We start from the raw sequence: 18754 nt of genomic DNA, 5'->3' as shown, positions 1-18754 counted from the left end.
AGTTTTCTTCTCCAGACTTAATAGTATTTAATAGTATCAGCTGTTTTAACTTTCTAAATTAGTCAGATTTTTCAGCCCTTTGGCCATTGAAATTATACAGTGCTGAATGCTATTTTTGTTTTCCATATCATTCTAGTAGTAGAATTATGATCCAAGCAGAGTACATTCATAAGGATTTAGCCAAATAAAATGGGAAGGTTACTTCATATCATATAGTCAAGGAAGGATGAACTATAGGGACCAAGTAACTTCTAGTCTGACTTCTAATTTTACAAAGCTAGTTATCAACTATAACTATATCCAACTAGATCCTAGTACACTTTTAGTTTATAAGGTATTAAATTATACTTTAAATTGTTGAAGTTGAAACATAATTTTTATACATACGTATACACATAATACACTCTTTTACATCTGCTGTTTAGAATTTGGGTGAGGCAAATGTTTCTCAGAACTAAATCTATTGGCAGAGAGTTTTGAAGTTTGGGAAGATTTTTTTGGTAGCTCTTTAATAGCATTAATGTTTGTAAATGTATTCTATATAAAATATATTACACTTTATTTTTAAGGGGGCTCTTGTGAGTGCCTTGGCTGATGACACCTTACATTTATGGAATTTACGTCAAAAGAGACCTGCAATACTACATTCACTTAAATTTTGCAGAGAAAGGTAAGAATTTTCTCAGTTATTTTATATATATATATATGTTATTTGCTATTCTTTTTTGAAATTTTCCTTTGAATTTTATTCTTTAATTTCATTTTTTTGTGATGGATTTTATGCACAATCTAAAAACTGATTCAAAAACTTCAAAGCATATACAATAAAAAGCAAGTTTCCTTCCTTTCCAGACCCATCTTCCTCTCCAGAGGTACCCACATAAATTTCTTTTGTGTCCTTCTAGAAATACTTACGGTCTGTATACATAAGCAAAAATCTCTCCGTATAGCTATTCTATCTGCATAAAAGAGAAGGCATTACATATTCTTTCTGTAACTTGTGTTCACTTAGCAATATATCTGATAGGTCGTTTCATACTGGTATATTTAAATCTTCTTCAGTCATTTTCATAACTGCATGATATTTCATTGTCTCGAAGTGCCATATTTTATTCAGTCAGTCTTCATCAATTGACTGGACATTTGGTATATCCAGGACTGGATTTGATATAAATGGACACATATCATTTTCAGTCTGCTGTTCATTATGCTCTGTGATGTTACATATATTTCTTTGTCCACTTACGCAAGTATATCTGTAAGATAAATTTGTAGACGTGGAACGACTTGGTCAAAGAAATCTCTCACATGACCTGAGTTTTGTGCTTTGATTGGAAAGGCCATTTTCACTCCAATTTTATTAAACGTTCTCCCATATTTTTTTATAGTGCTCTTATAGCTGCATTTTTATGCTTAAACTTTGATTCATGTGGAACTTATTTTGGCATGAACTATGAGTAAGGAATATAGTCCCCCCTCCCCCATTGCTTATGAGATATATTTTTGGTGTGTGTTTGTGTGTTAAGGTTAAGAAATCTGGGTCTAGCTAGTATCTAAATGCCGTGGAGTTAGTGTCAGGCCATGCTGTGGGAAGGCAGGCATTAGACTGCCCAATCCATGTCCAAGGATCAGGCCATGTCCCTGTTTTGATAAATATCAATCCATTCAGGTTGTATAAACTGATCAGTCTGTTTGTGAGCCTGGGCTTCTGCCCACAGTGGCTTTCCAAAGTAGGCAAGCTGAAGAGGCTGCTGGGAATATAGCAATCCAGACTTTTCTAGCCAATGCCAGGGCATGTCTACATTGTATGCCAGGCCAGAGCTGACAGGGGGTCAGTAGCAAAGTTTGCTATTGGGCTACATCTTGTCTGGGAAGATAAATCATCTAAGTGGCTTGGAATCATGGTTCTACTTCTAGGAGAAGTAGAAGGAGGGGTTAATGGAAGGAGGGAGGGATGAGGTAGGGGAGGAAAAGCAAGCAAAAAGTCAAGGTTCATTCTTTTCTGCCTGATGGGAGTAGGGCTGTCTCAACTTGCTGGGCAGAGTTTCTTTGTCTGTTTGCCAGTGGGATCTCAAGGGGAGCCCTCCATCAGCCTCGAATGCCATAGGGCTGGTGGAAATAGTGGTGGGCATCGTAGTCCCAGTACATATCTTCTTGCCGTCAGTCTCATACTGGAAATAGAAGTGTAGATCTAGCAGAGTTGTTGTCAACCTGGTGCATTTTTACCCGCCAGAGGGCATTTGACAATGTCTGGAGACATTTTTTTATACAGTTGGGAGTTGGGGGTGGGCGAGCAGTGCTAATTGGCATCTAGTAGATAAAACCAGGGCTACTGTCAAATATGTTACAAATCGCAAGACAGCCCCCCATCCCATAACAAAGAATTATCTGGTCCAAAATATCAATAGTGTCAAAGTTAAGAAAACCTGTGCTCTAGCACATCAAAGTGGTGTCATTTGATCGGTGTAGTGCTGTAGAAGTTCTCTTAAACCACCATCCACTGAAGAGTTTCTTCCAGGATGTAGAATTCTAGTAGAAGAATATTTCTGATAACTCATTCTCCAGTGGCATGCCCATATTCCTCATTGAGACACAGGAATGTGGCAATATGTGGTCCAAGTTCACAAACATACACTGCAGGTTATCATGGTAATCTTCAGGAAGGATCAAACCTCAAGGAGTTCCAGAGTGGCCAGAGTCCCATGATTGTCTGGTACATAGTAAGTCTCCTCTATAGTACCCCTAAGGATGGTCTCCAAGAAATTCTGATAAATGTGGATAAGGAACAGTAAGCTAGTCTCTAAGGTACCTGTAGGCACATATCTTGACAAACAGAAGGCACCTTTGTGTGAAATACAAAAAAGTAACCCTTCTTGGTGGATGCAGCTTCAGAGTCCATCACTCCCCTCCTTGGTTGGGTGCTGTTACGCAGGGCACAGCCTGTACAATTGTATGAGGTGACCCTAAAAGTTACAAATGAAATGAACTGATGGAGTTCCCAGTTTTGAGTTCTGTAATACACTTTACCCACCTCACCAGCAGAAGCTAGTTGATTCTGTTCAAAGTTGAGCATGTCCTCGGCCTTTATTAGGACAACAAGAAACAAGACACTGTAGCATGAGTAACTTGGTCCTTGAATATCTTCTTTGGATGAAATCCTCTAGGATGGCTGCAAACTTGTATGGCAGCTTTTGTACTTGTGTGCTAAGAAATGGGCCTGATGCCTCATGCGTGAACCTTGTTATATTCTCTCAAGACTAAAGTTCAGATTTCCTCAAATGGCAAGAAGGAGAGAGGTGGCATTTGGGAGGAGCCTACTTTTCCTCAGCACCTGGTTACAAGTTGGGAGGGGAAGGCATAGTAGAGGCTTTCCGCCAGCTCTAGCAACCTGCCTATGGTGGCAAGGCTTATTCTGCCCCTCACCCTGAACTCTCTGTCATTCATGACTTTTCGTAATGCCCTGTAATCAATACTCTGATGGAAGCCTTCTGTTGGAGCAGCTGCCCAGGCAGGGGAGGGATAGAAGCCTGTCACTTCCTGCCCATCCTTCCATCTCTCTCATTTGTAGAAATCCATTCTTTTCTTTACACAACTGCCTTGCATTCAGTTTTTATATCTGTATCAGTATAGTCTGGTGTTATGCTATGGTAACAAAATACTGAAAATCTGAAAGACTTAAAAGAGCAACAGTTTATTTTTACTTATGCTATATGTTCTTTGTGGATTTGCTGGAACCCTCTTCCTTTTCATTATCAGTTTTATTCCAGAATCCTGGCTGAGGAACAGCCAGTCTTTACAATATTACCAGTCACTGTAGTGGAGAGAAAAAGAATATGGTGAAGCATGTTTCGGCTCTTAAAGCTTCTGCCTGAAAGTGATACTATCTCTTACACTCTCATTTCTTGGCCCAGAGCAAGTCACATGGCCATCCCTAGTTTTACTCATCTAACCAAGAAGAAAAAGAGCTAGAATATTTATGAATACTTGTAATAACTACCACACGGCTTATTTTTATTGTTGACATTGAAGTACAATAAGCAATAGCCTAGTTAGTTTTCCCCTCATTCCACAATGGATTTGGGCTAACTTAATAGTTAAGTTACTCTATTTCATTTTTATGCTATTTGCATTTTTATTTCTGAAACTAGGAAAGGGAGGAGAAATATGAAAATTTTATAAACCAGTTTTATTACATTCTGAACAACTGTTAAATAATTCAAAGTTTTAATTTTAATATTGTCTTATTTTAATAACTAGTTAAATTCTCTTATTTTAGTAGAAATTCACATAAATAGAAATTGTAATGATTTAAACTGTATTTTTTCATAATGTAGATTTTTTTCTGGTTTTAAAAAAATTGTGCTATAATATACATAACATAAAGTTTACCCTCTTAACCATTTTTAAGTGCACAGTTCAGTAGTGTTCACACTGTTATGCAACCATGTAATGTGGATATTTTGACAGAATTTCACTTTTATGGTTTTTAAGAAAAAAATATAGAAATTGGAGTCTCAAGTCTTGGTTTAACTACATCAATTTAGACGTTACTTCACTGCTTTGTGTGTTGGTTTTGGTAGAAACTGTGCATTTGACAAGTAAAATTCTATCTGGCAGTTGCCTTATCAGAATATATTCCATTTAGCTTCTATGTTTTTTTTTTTCCCCTTTAAAGGAAGTTTAATTGGAGGAAGTTGTGGGTTTATAAGCAGCTACAACTGTCAGCTAGTCTTTCTTCATCACCTTGAATTAGCATGACCAATATTCTTATCCATGTTAAATTTTTGCATAACAGTTTTTAAATAAGAATAAACTATATATCTGGGCTTTCCTATTTAGGACTTACTATTCCCTAAGTGAAATTTCAGAGGATAGAATCTTTTCTCCATAAATATATTAGACACCTGAATTGCTGAGTCTGTGTATTGAAACCAATACATTTCTTTTAAAGGTATGTTTTCTTTTATTCTAACACTCTGATTTCCAGTTTATTTACTCTGATTTAAGCTTTTTCATTTGATGATGGATACACCTATTGGTTTAGGGAATAAAATAAGCATGCATGCATTCTAAACTAATGGTTAGGAAAATACAGTATTCTATGGATTAATAATCCATTAATAATGAAAATTTCATCTTAACAATTATCAATGGAGCATCAATGTCCAAAGTCCTCTAAAGGGGGGAAAAAAAAACTGAAAAAAGGAGTAATCCATTCAGATAACAACGCAGCAGTTGGGAGAGCTGGTGCCTATAAGGTACTTCAGGAACTGACTGCTGCTGTAGCATCAGATTTTCTTAGTAGCATAAATAAAATAATGTAGAAACAAAAACTAATTTGTCCCATTATATTCTTATTATGATACCACCTAAATACTGTGTTTTGCATATTTATGAGGCTTACAATTTGCTTAGTCTGTACAAGAACAGGGCATAGCTGTAAGAGAATTTAGCTAGATATCGACCCTCAAAAAGTCTACACAGTATGGAGGTTCCTTAAAAAACTAAAAATAGAACTACCATATGACCCAGCAATCCCACTACTGGGCATATACCCTGAGAAAACCATAATTCAAAAAGAGTCATGCACCACAATATTCATTGCAGCTCTATTTACAATAGCCAGGACATGGAAGCAACCTAAGTGTCCATCATCGGATGAATGGATAAAGAAGATGTGGCACATATATACAATGGAATATTACTCAGCCATACAAAGAAACGAAATTGAGTTATTTGTAGTGAGGTGGATGGACCTAGAGTCTGTCATACAGAGTGAAGTAAGTCAGAAAGAGAAAAACAAATACAGTATGCTAACACATATATATGGAATCTAAGGGGAAAAAAAAAAGGTCATGAAGAACCTAGGGGCAAGACGGGAATAAAGACACAGACCTACTAGAGAATGGACTTGAGGATATGGGGAGGGGGAAGGGTAAGCTGTGACAAAGTGAGAGAGTGGCATGGACATATATACACTACCAAACGTAAAATAGATAGCTAGTGGGAAGCAGCCGCATAGCACAGGGAGGTCAGCTCCGTGCTCTGTGACCACCTAGAGGGGTGGGATAGAGAATGTGGGAGGGAGGGAGACGCAAGAGGGAAGAGATATGGGAACATATTTATATGTATAACTGATTCACTTTGTTATAAAGCAGAAACTAACACACCATTGTAAAGCAATTATACTCCAATAAAGATGTTAAAAAAAAAAAGTCTACACAGGTCTTCCAAAGATTTTAAATTAACGTATTTAACAAGAAAAATATCGTAATCTTGGAACAGATTCTACACCTGGAATTACAGTTTTTGTGGTAATGGCAAAATATTTTTCTTTGAAAGCAGGTTAATGAAAAGTATACAAGCATTAGAAATGAGAACGATTTGGTGAGAGGAAATTCAGGACTGGAACAAAGGAATGGAATGATATCCAGGCTTGTTAGGAAGGCAGGCAGAGGGGTCTACTACTCCAGACTAATTCTAATCCACAAGAAGAGTTGCTTGTTGATATGGAAATGATGAGTCACCTTGGGAATTTTAAGTGTAGAGAACCACATACTGAGACAAAATTTAAAAAGGAAACAAACATTCTCAGGGTTCAGAAAAAAAAAATGTTTTGATTTGATAACCTTGAGACTGTGAAAGTCAGGAAATGTTGGATAACTTCTAGAGTAAATTAATAACTAAGAAATCCTGACAAGGGAATTAGAGACAGTCAAAGAGACTGGCCTAGTTGCACAAGGGCTTTATAATATACTCAGGTATAAAAAGATATGGAAGGAGGAGATACCAGTAACAAATACCTAAAGATGTAGAAATCACTTTGGAATTGGGCAGTGAGTAGAGGAAACATGATAGAGAAGCCTAAATTGTTTTGACAGGCTGTTTGCAGGACTCTGGACTTGGCGACTGCTGCCAGAGAGAGCTCAGAAGGAAGAGAGGAACATGATTTTGGAAATTGGAGGAAGTTCCTTGTTATATAGTGGCAGGAAGCTTAAAAGAAGTGTCTCTCACACAATGTATAAGTGTTAACTTGTATATTTAGCTGAGGAGATTTCCAAGGAAAGGCTTGGAGGTGTGATCTGACTTTTTCTTGCTGCTTTATAGTAAAATGCGAGAGGAGAGAAATAAATTGATGGAAGAATCGTTAAATGAACCAGGACTTGATGATTTGGGAAATTCTTACCCTGATCTATATGGCAAAAGGGAGATTGCTTCTGAAAGTGTGGCATAGGGAAAAACATGAGGGTGTGGCTGAACAACTTTTCACTGAAAATCTTCTATAGACCAAAAGGTCAAAGTATTTAATCACGTAAAGGGCTCTTTTAAGAGATTGAGAATGCCCTACAGATCTTCTCAACCAAATAGCCTGTAGGAAGTTTGAGTATCATCCCTCAGGCCTGTCAGCAGCAGCCTAGATAGAGAAGGTGTTATCTCCAAAAGATTTGTGGGTGTGACTTTTGCTAATGCAGAAGACCCAGTGAAATGTGTTCAAGACCCACAAGTTTCTTGAGAAAGTTGTACAGCAGAAACATTGCCAGCTGGGACTTAAAGAAACAGAGTACAATGTGAAAGGAGGCTGCATCCGGAATCAGGCCCATAAAAGTACTCAGCTGTAAACAGTTGCTGTCTTTCATGAAAAAGGATGATTAGGAGGGCAGAAATGAGAGCCACAGAGGCTTATTCCAGGCCTTGAAGCTAATTAAGACAAATCCAACATTTGCCCACCTGGATTTCAAAACTGTTACGGAGTCCTTTTTACCTTCCACTTTTTTTCATTTTGAACAGGAATTACTACAGTTGTTATCCTACGCCTGTCCAACCATTGAATGCTTGGGGTGTTGGGGGCAGATAATCTCTCTTCAGTTTCATAGGTCCACGGATGGAGTGTAATTTTGCCCAAGATCTATCTATACTGAATGGTAACACTCAGGACCCTCATCTGCAACAAATTTAGATGATGAGATTTGGAATTTTTGAGCTGATATTTTCAGATTTTGGACTTGAATTAATGTTGTGATTGGTTGAGACTTTGGGAATATTGAGATGGGTGAATGGAGGGATTGAATCTTTGGAGGGTAAAGGGAAGACTATTAGAGGCAGAATCCTAAGATGGTCCCCAAGATGCCTACCCCCTGGTAACCACACATCTTCTCCTAAGTATTCAATTCTAATCAAGGTACTGCTGTGGAGGGATTTTGCAGATGTAATTGAGATCCCAAATCAGTTGACCTTCACAGAGGGAATGTATCTAATTGGTTTTAGACTTGGATTATCTGACTTAAAATGGCAGCAAGTACATGGAATTGCCCTGCTTGGTTTGGCTTATCTCTGGAATTCAGTTTAGTTTAAGTGTCTCCCAAAGTATCAATATATGGGTAACTTGGGTAAGATATGGGCACTCTAATGAACATCTAACTAATATTAGGAAGAAGTGGACCGAAGAGTGCATGGTAGGTAGATAAACAACCAATGTCCACTGTACTCTTCACTGCCTTCAAAATGAAGTTGCGACTTAAATATTTAGCATTCCCTAAAAGATCTTGCAAGATCTGTGACTCTTCTTTTTAATCACCATAATTTTATTTCACTATATTTCTCCCTCTCTTTATAATCTAGCCCTGACTTTTCAGTTTTTTAATGAACTATCCTCTCTCCTGCTTATTTGTATGAGCTGATCTCCCTGCTCAAAAGACACTTAGGATTCTCTTTCCATGGCTAGCTAATGCCTGTTCATCTTTTAAAGTCTTGTCATTTCCTTTATAGGTTTTTCTGTAAGTTCCCGAGACTAGGTTTTGTATTACCGCATAGTATGGTGTTCTTTCCCTAAAATAGCACATACCATTCTTACTCTTATTGCCTTGGTTTCTTGATTATCTTCTCGATTAGTAAATAAATTGTAAGTATTTTCCTTATTTTATTCTTGGCAGCAGTCTCAATGCCTGACATCTAGTAAATGCTCAAAAAAAATGTTTGATTGGTACCACATTGCCATTGCAGAAAGAGAGGGGAATCTCTTTTTTCTAGAAGGCATGATCCTCCACAGACTGTGTTAATTACCTGGGAGATGGGTTCTAAGAGGGAGAGTCTTCAAACAGAAAAAACAACAAGAGTATTTGCTCCAAGCTAACTTTATATATAATCTTTATTCCTCTCACTAATCCAAAACTGGCTAGGTTGTTTGATTACCCTTGGAGTGCTATTTGGTCTTTGGCTCATAGCAGAGCTTTTAAATTTTTTCTTTTTTTGTAAAAAGAGTGAGATGGGAGAATAGAGCTTTGGGCAGTGTATTTCTTTTTCCGAAACCAGCATGCCTGTGAGGTACAGCAGACTTGCATCTGTAATAATTTGGCAGGGATTTTCAAAATGAAAGTGAAAATTTTATTTTTCATTTTCCTGCCTTACCGTATTAGCAAGAATTTCCAGAACAGTGTTCAATGATATTGTTGATAGCAAGTATCTTTTTCTTTGTAATAATTTTAATAATACTGCTTCTAGGGTTTTACTGTTAAGCATAATATAGGATGTAGATTTAAGATAGAAATTTTCCCCCTACGAGTTGGTGGTCAATTATGGAAGTTAAATTTTAATTGAATGCTTTTATAACATCTTTTTAGATTATCGTGTGATTTTTCACTTCACTTTTCCATATTGATTTAATCTATGACATTAATAGATTTCCTAACACTAAGCATTCTTGTATGCCTGTGAAATTTTTTGAATAAAGTTGAAAATTATTTTACATTGTTAAATATGATTGTCAGTATATTCTTCAGGGTTTTTACTTCTGTTCGTGAGATTGACAATAACAGGAAAAAGTTATATTCCAATTTTGGTATCAGGGCATCCTTCCCTCATATTAAAGAATTGAGTAACCTTTCTGTCTGTCTTTCTTTCCTCCCTCCCTTCCTTCCTGTTCTAGGTCAGAGAAATTAATAGAGGGATTATCTATTTTCTGAATATTTTCAGAGTATGCTTAAACTTTTTAGGGCTAGAAATTTTTTTGTACATACTTTAAATATGTTCAGTTTCATTTATGGTTATTGATCCTTTTTGTTTTCCTCTTTCTTGAATAAATTTCATGATTCAGAGTATGATGAATTTCATGAAGATGAGAAGGCTTGTATCCCACTGTATTCTTGTGTACTTAAATTTACTTTTGTATTTTCTATATTCCCTTTCTCACTTTGTGTTAACATATTTCTAACCTGATTTATCAGAAGTTGTTCTATTTCACTGTCTTCCAAATGAAGTAGTTTGTGGATTTATTAAGTTTATTCTTACCTCTTATTGATATCTAATTTGTTGATTTTTATCTATCCTTCTCTTTAGTCTAACTTAAAGTTAAAATTTATTTATTGTAATTTGCTTAAAAATAAAAATACTTTAGGGCAATTCGGGTGAATATGATAGAGACAGTGATAAGATAAAGGCAGAGGATGGAGATTTCAGCCCAAGAATTGTAGGGATCTTTTGGGTGGAGAAGACAGGAGAAAACAGAACAATGGGGAGAGAAGTAGTGATCAGAGGCATAAGTGAAGAAAGTTTTGTGGAGCTAAAATATCTTTAGGTTGAAAGGTCTAACTTCGGACATAACCAATAGAATTAGAAATACCTTTTTGAGCTATATTCTAACATTGTCAGCTATGGAAGAACTCAAAAAATATAACATTTATCTGACACTAAGCTCCCCGCAATACTCATTCTTTCAGACTTTGTTAGGAAGCTGTAAAGTTAGATGTGTCTTAGAAGTGTAAGAGTAACTGCTAAGATAGAAAATATATAATATTAAAACCATTAGAGAAGGAAATGAAGAAAATAAATAAGGGTCAGGAAAAGAGATAAAATGATAGAAAGAAAAAGGATGTTTAAATAAGGTTAAAAACTTAGTTCAACTATATCAATAATAAAAATCATTGTAAATATACTAAAATCATCTACTGAGATTTTGAGATTGGATTAAAAAACAACAAAATACATCTATTAAATTGTTTATAAAAGATAAACATAAAGCATAATTATACAAAGTTTGAAAGTAAATGGAAGGAAAAGGGAAAAAAAGCACAGATCATGCAACAAAGGTTACAGTGTTCCTAGAAATAACACTAGCAAAAATGTATACGATCTGTGTGGAGAAAATACTAAAACTTTATTGAAGGAATAAAAGAAGATTTAAACAAATGGAGAGCTTCAAAGGAAGGAATACTCAAGTTTTAAAATGTCACTCCTCTCCAAATCTATAAATTCAGTAGTATTTTAATCTAAATTTTAACACCATTGTTCATTGGACTTAAGCTGATGTAAAATTCATTTGGAAATAAGCTGATCTAAAATTCATTTGGAAGAAAGAAAGGCTCAGAGCAACCAGGACAGTTTTGAAAAAGAAAGGTGATGGGGCTTATTTTATTAAATATCAAAAATTATTATAAAGGTATAGAAATTAAAATGGTACAGTAATTAAAGAGAAAGAGAAATGAATGAAAACACAGTAAATGGACTCCAGAAACATGTATATGCAGAGAGAGAGATCACACACACTTGATACATGACAGAGGTGGCATTACAAACAAAAAAGGATGCAATAAACAAAAGATGCTGTGACAACTCTTATCTAAATAGGGAAAAGTGGTCCCTACCTCATAAGTAAAATAAATTGCAAGCCAGTTAAAAACTTAAATGCGAAATGAACACAGAAAAATTAAAACTTGAAAGAAAGTGACACAGGGAATATCTGTAAGACCTGAGCAAGGTGCGCTTAACTAGCATACAAAAAAACCCACATGCTAAAAAGGAAAGGATTAAAAGTTCTGTACAACAAACACACTTACCATAAAGTTTTAAAAGACAAACCCCATCCACCAGGTGCTGATGCATAAGAACACAAGATTCAGAATAATTTGTACAGTACTCTTTTTAAAAACAATGACTCCCTCCCCACCCCAAATTCATGTTGTCTTATGTGTATTTAATGAACATGGAGAAAAAATATGGAAGAATATGTTGTTCCAGGCTGTTAATATGACTTATGGAAAGAGTCAATTTTAAAGGAGACAAACATAATAAAAACTAATAAAAAATGACTGAGATAGTAAGTTTGTGTAAATATACAAATAGGGTAATATTTATGTGTGTGTGTATATATATACAGAGAGAGAGAGAAACTTCTTTAATAATCAAGCCATGGACTGGAAGATATATAGAATATACCTATCCAAACAGTTAAGAGCAATCTAATATAGAAATGGAAAAAAAGTACAGTTAACAGTTGCTGATGAGTACCAGATTGCTTTTGTTTATCATAGCATCTGTTGTATAAAAATACTCTCATCTTCATTCCTCAAGATAACATCATTAAAAACAGAACTTTAAGAAACCCCCCACACAACAAGGAACAGTTTGTTTGTTTTTATTCCAGATGTTATTTATTATTTCTGTAGTTGACATATACTGTTTTCCTATTTGATATTTACTGTTTTACTTACTGATACTCAGTTTTTTTGATAGCCATTGATGATGTTGCAGTAAGGTCTCATTTCACAAGGAAGGTTAATACCACGATTTATTTGGCATATTTCCAAAAGTTCTTAAATGTTTTGTAAAAATTGGGATGTAATTGATAAAGCATATAGTAAATCAATACAAATGTAAAATGACCTTCGAAAATCTCTGCTTATTTTTTGAAATATTTATTACATTGTACTGCTGTGTTATAGATGTGATGAAGATTTTTCTAAAGTAGCTGTGACAGTTTATCAGAAAAGATATGTGGGACTACAAATAAAAAGGAAATCCTTTGAACAGATTTATAAATTGCTGTCAGCTGACTGCTGTTTTAATATATTTCCATGTTCATTAATGCAAACTTAAATTTTCATCTAATAACAGTATAAGGTACAATTAATTTAAGAAAAGTATCTAGTATTTGCTTTTTTATTTTCTTTTGCATTAATTCACTTGATAAACGTTGATTAAGATTCTGGTTCATGCAAATACTGTCATCAATTCCGGAAAGACATGGAAGTTATAATTGTCTCAGGGAGATGAAATGACTAATTACAATGCAATGGAAAACGTGATATAATATAAATGTAGTGAAATTTTCTTAAGAAATTTTAAAGATTAACCAGAAAAAGGACATGTCACCATGTTTGGGGAATTTTAGATAAAGCATTACAAAGGAGCCCATATGAACAGATTTATAGAGTTAGTAGCAATTTCCTACACTGACAAAGGGGAAAGGGAATTTCCATTATGTTCAGATGTACTAAGTCATAAAGCAGTCTCACTCTTGTTAGACATTGTTAGGTGTCTAACAATGATAGGATAATTTTGGAAGCAAGGACAAGGTCTACTTCTTGAAAAGCGTTTTATGCAATTATAAGAAAGCTATTCTTCACCTTTTTCCAACTTTAAATCATTAAATGAATAACATTGTCTGAACAAGATACTTTGTAAGTGGGTATTTTTTTGGTTACTATAAGCTATCATAGATAAGTAGCAGATAAGGTACATTTCTTTGCTGTATTAGTCAGGGTTCAATGCAGGAACAGAAAGCACTGTAGATATTTTTAGCATAAAGGGATTTAATTCAAGGATATAGCTGTTTATAAAATGTTTGGAAGTGTGCTAGAACTACTGAGTTTTAGAACTTAATATTCCTGCCATACAACTGCGTCTCACCATGTGCATCTAAGGAGTAGATCTGGGAATGCTGTATCTGGTCCCCACTCCTATCTCTTAGTGCCTCTTACCTCTCAGGTTTTCATGAACATTCTTGTCAGCAGAAACATCAGCAGGAAGATGGTCTCTGCCTCACTTCTGCTTATAAATCTTAAGCACATTCAGTTAGTAGAAACTTAATCTCATCTAGAATTCCAGTTGTAAGAGTGTCTGGTAAATGTAGGTTTTAGCTTTCTAGCATCTGCAGTACAAGAAGGCATGTAGGAGGATATGGGAGAGGCTGCTGAATATCAGTTGACCAAATCCAGCACACTTTACATCTATAACCCCCTCTCTCAGACATTTATACCACAGTGTGTCATAAATATTGCTTCAGAAGCATTATGGTAGAAGGTAGGAAGCCATTAGAGTTTCAGGTAAGATAATGGTGTGTGTGACCTCTCTTGGCTTTGAAAGATAACTCTTAGAGCAGCTTGGAATTGATTTAACAGTCAGTGATAATGGTTTAAATTAGGGCCAGGCCATGAGGATAGAGAAAGGAATAAGTCAAGAATATCTGATTGGACATAGAGAATGGACTTGAGGACAAGGGGAGGGGGGAAGGGTAAGCTGGGACGAAATGAGAATGTAGCAATGACATATATACACTACCAAATGTAAAACAGATAGCTAGTGGGAAGCAGCTGCATTACACAGGGAGATCAGCCCGGTGCTTTGTGACCACTTAGAGGGGTGGGATAGGGAGGGTGGGAGGGAGACGCAAGAGGGATGGGATATGGAGATATATGTATACATATAGCTGATTCACTTTTTTGTACAGCAGAAACTAACACAACATTGTAAAGCAATTATACTCCAATAAAGATGTTTAAAAAATAAAAAGAATATCTGATTGTTAATTAACGTAATAAATCCTCACAAATTTTTATAGTTCATTTGTCCATTTAACAAATATGTATTGAGTACTCATTAGGTGCAAGATAGTGTGATTTTGCTGAGACTATAAAAGTGATGACATATTTCCTGTCATGTCGGGCTGATCAAATGGTGGTATAGGCATGTAGAAGAGCTTATTGGTTCATATTTCTTTCTATGGATTAAACTGTAAAGTTGTAATCATCTGTGTATTATGCCCTTGCTTATGGGTGATTAATTTCAACATAGGAGGCTGTGCATGTTCTTTTGCTAAAGAAAATTGGTAATAGTAAATCTTCCTAATATGGAGCTTGTTGACTACATAGTATTTGAAAAACTGCTGCTAAGGATAGTGAATAGGATATACGTATCACCCCCTAAAACTTAGCATGTTATACTTTTTTTTTAAGTCCTTCAAGCAAGTATAAAAATTATTGTGTTCCCAGTAACGCTTTGAGTAGGATAAGTATATCTGTGTCTAAGTCCAGTACAGGGATTCAGAATGCAGCTCCATTTAGTGACACACTGAGGGAATGCAACTTTATCATCTGTGTATTTCTGATATATTGGTTTCAATCACCCCCTTTTTTTGGCTTAACTTGTCCATTTTAAAGTACCTTATCAGTCTCAATTTAATATGCCATTCTTTCCTTTGTTTGTTTTATTTATTTATTTATTTATTTATTTATTTATGGCTGTGTTGGGTCTTCGTTTCTGTGCAAGGGCTTTCTCTAATTGCAGCAAGTGGGGGCCACTCTTCATCGCGGTGCGCGGGCCTCTCACTATCGCGGCCTCTCTTGTTGCGGAGCACAGGCTCCAGACGCGCAGGCTCAGCAACTGTGGCTCACGGGCCCAGTCGCTCCGCGGCACGTGGGATCCCCCCAGACCAGGGCCCGAACCCGTGTCCCCTGCATTGGCAGGCAGACTCCCAACCACTGCGCCACCAGGGAAGCCCTAATATGCCATTCTTATAATATATAACCTTATTAGTGTTCACTGAGTTTTAATGTTTTCCATGTGATCTCAACTATATGTATTATAAATTATTTTGGGTATAACCTTTTGCCTTAATAATGTCAGCACATAAGCTTAAATTAACTTGGTCTCCTGGTATCAGTAAAAACTGAAGTCACTGTCATTTATTATGATCTTTATCACATTAAAATAAAAATTAATCTTTATAATAAAAGTGCGTGAAAAACAATAGTCATGAATTTGGTTTTTTGTTTGTTTTTGTTTTTTTTAAATTTATTTATTTATATATTTATTTTTGGCTGCGTTGGGTCTTCGTTGCTGCACACAGGCTTTCTCTAGTTGTGGTGAGCAGGGGCTACTCTTCATTGCGGTGTGTGGGCTTCTTACTGCGGTAGCTTCTCTTGTTGCGGAGCACGGGCTCTAGGCACACGGGCTTCAGTAGTTGCTGCTCACGGGCTTAGTCGCTCCGCGGCATGTGGGATCTCCCCGGACCAGGGATCGAACCTGTGTCCCCTGCATTGGCAGGCGGATTCTTAACCACTGCGCCACCAGGGAAGTCCATGAATTTGTTTTTAATCTAAGGTAATGTTTTAGCTTCATGATACTTGCATTCCTAAAAAGTTTTCCTGCAGTCTTTTTAACCTAATTATAGAACTATAAGAATTTGTTTTCCTGTATATTTTTATAGCTTGTCTTCATTTTCAACTAAAAATTTTAGTTGAGTGGATTATATTATGTAATAGATCAATTATCTATTGCTGCATATCAAAACATCCCAAAATTTAAGAGACTAAAATAGCAGTTATTTTGTTTGCTTACAATTCTGTGGATCAGCAACTTGAGTTGGGCTCAGCAGGAATGGTCTTCCCCTGTAGTCGCCTATGTACCGTGCTCATCTGGTTGCTCAGGTGGCTTGGATGATCTAGCTTGCCTTACTCACATGTCTGGTGGTTGTTGCCGTGTATGGGCTGGGCCAGTGTCTCCAAAATGTTATTCTGGGCTTCATCACATGGCATCTGGGTTCCAAAAGCATAAGGAAGAGAGAATCCCCAATGTGCAAGTGAGTGCTTTTCAGATTTCTGGTTGTGGCACAACAGCTAATGTTCCATTGCCCAATGCAAGTCACATGGTCAGTCTTAGCCTAAGTGGAGGGGAGGACTATACAAGGGAGAGGATACAGGGAGGGAGATGAGATCTTTTGGGGCCATCACTGTAGTATTTTGCCATATGTGATATTTGGTTCACTGTTGAAACTTTCTATTTATTTTCAGTATTTTTCACATCTTTTGATCTGAACTCCTTATGAAATGGCTATTGAGTGCCATTTGTTTCATGACTACTTTTACTGAAAAATATTAGATTTCTATCATGGATCACTTTCTTAGATTCATTAAATAACAGCAAATCTCTCTCTATATATGTATATGTATATGTGTACATATCAGACATGTACATAATATATGTATATAGTTTTTAATATGTGTATATAGTTTTAAGTATGCTAATATATGTTATTCCTTTTAAATAATCAATTAATATAATAGTTTCATCAATTTAATTATTACATAAAAGCTTACTTAGTTATATATTCTTTTAATTTTCAACAGAGGAGGCTAAGATTCTTATTTTGTAAACAAGGAAATAAGGTCATGTTTATCTAACAAATTGAAAGGACACTCTTAATTATAATAAGTAAAGTCTAGTTTGTGTTAACCTCCAGTTTTATGTTTTGGTAACTGACTGATTAAATTGCCCCAAATTTAGAATCTTGCAGTTCTTGGTAGGGCATGTTGATTGACTTGCTTTCTTTAGTAATATGTTTTGGGGGACCACATTTTCTTATTGGACTTTCCCTAAATCACTGGCATGGTATTATTTTATTTGATTGCAACATGGAATTTTATTTTTCTCACTATTCCTAATCCAACCTGTTCATTACCCATTAAAATTTGCTAGTTAATAAATTATCAAGTTAATTGTGATAAAAAACTATTTGACTTTCCCCCTTCTCAGTTGACTCAAATAATGATGGTAATAATGGAACAGAGTAATTTTTAAATTTGGTGGCGCATTGTACAAATATACTCCTATGATTCGTATTTTTTTTTCGAAGTGTACAAGACTCATTCTAGGGACAGTATTAAAGTCTTCATGTCAGATCTGTAAGTAAACAGTTTAAGTTCCTCCTTAAAATGTTAAATATCAAATAGGATAAAAATTAAAACATAAAGTTGCTTAAAATTTCCCAGCAATGTAAGTTGGTTTTATAGTTGACCGGGGGAAAAAATCTTACTATGGCAGCTTATATTGAAAAAGTGAGCCTAGGGAAAAGTTCTGGATTTTTTTCTGAACAGTAAAGAATTTATTCTTCATTTCTTTAAATATTTGAGAAACAGCTGCAGTATGGTATTGCTGTGCTAGGAACAGAAAATATTGTATGATATATCCAAAACGTCTGCCCTTAAGGAGATAAGTTCAAACTTTGTAAACACATTATTTAAATAATTTTGTTAGTATTAAAATCAAAGATGGATCATGTAATTGTATTAAGCCAGTAACTACTGTTTTTTGAAGAATAATGGGAAATTGCAAAATAGCAGAACAGATCAGGAAGTTGGATATTTCTGATTTTTTTAAATCAAACTGTCATTATTTTGACTTATTTATTTTGAAATTATTTTTGAATTTTCAGAATATTTGAGCTATATTCATGTTTTAGTTTAAGGCACATTTCAAATGAAATATTTGGGTTTTGTTTGTTTGTTTGTTTTAATATTTATTTATTTATTTGGTTGCTCTGGGTCTTAGTTGTGTCAGGCAGGCTCCTTAGTTGCGGCTTGCCAGCTCCTTAGTTGTGGCATTCGCACTCTTAGTTGCGGCATGCGTATGGGATCTAGTTCCCTGACCAGGGATCGAACCCGTGTCCCTTGCATTGGAAGGCGGATTCTTAACCACTGGGCCACCAGGGAAGTACCAGAAATAGTTGTTTTTATGATATTTATTGCATTGTTCATTTTGTATCTGGCATGCTATTATTGTACCTTATTTTCTTCATGTCATTAAAATTTCCCTTGTAACTTCTAATTGGTAGAGTATCACTTAGTTTTTTATAATAATTAGCTAACATTTATTGAGCACTTACCTGTGTCAGGCCCCATTTTAAGCATCTACCATGCTTGTCTTA

The 18754-nt window shown here is 35.6% G+C and overlaps 1 protein-coding gene across 2 annotated transcripts in view; it reads left to right on the top strand.

The window, feature by feature from the left end:
* STXBP5 (syntaxin binding protein 5) overlaps nucleotides 1-18754 on the top strand; it is a 164429-nt gene that overhangs the window by 29433 nt on the left and 116242 nt on the right. For both annotated transcript variants that reach the window (XM_068550796.1, XM_068550795.1), the window contains exon 4: nucleotides 570-670. In XM_068550796.1, the coding sequence (XP_068406897.1) occupies nucleotides 570-670 (101 nt within the window). The remainder of the gene's footprint in view (nucleotides 1-569; nucleotides 671-18754) is intronic.

This window comes from Eschrichtius robustus, chromosome 9 (assembly GCF_028021215.1).
Source record: "Eschrichtius robustus isolate mEscRob2 chromosome 9, mEscRob2.pri, whole genome shotgun sequence".
Taxonomy (NCBI): domain Eukaryota; kingdom Metazoa; phylum Chordata; class Mammalia; order Artiodactyla; family Eschrichtiidae; genus Eschrichtius; species Eschrichtius robustus.
This window is presented reverse-complemented; position numbering and strand designations above follow the sequence as displayed.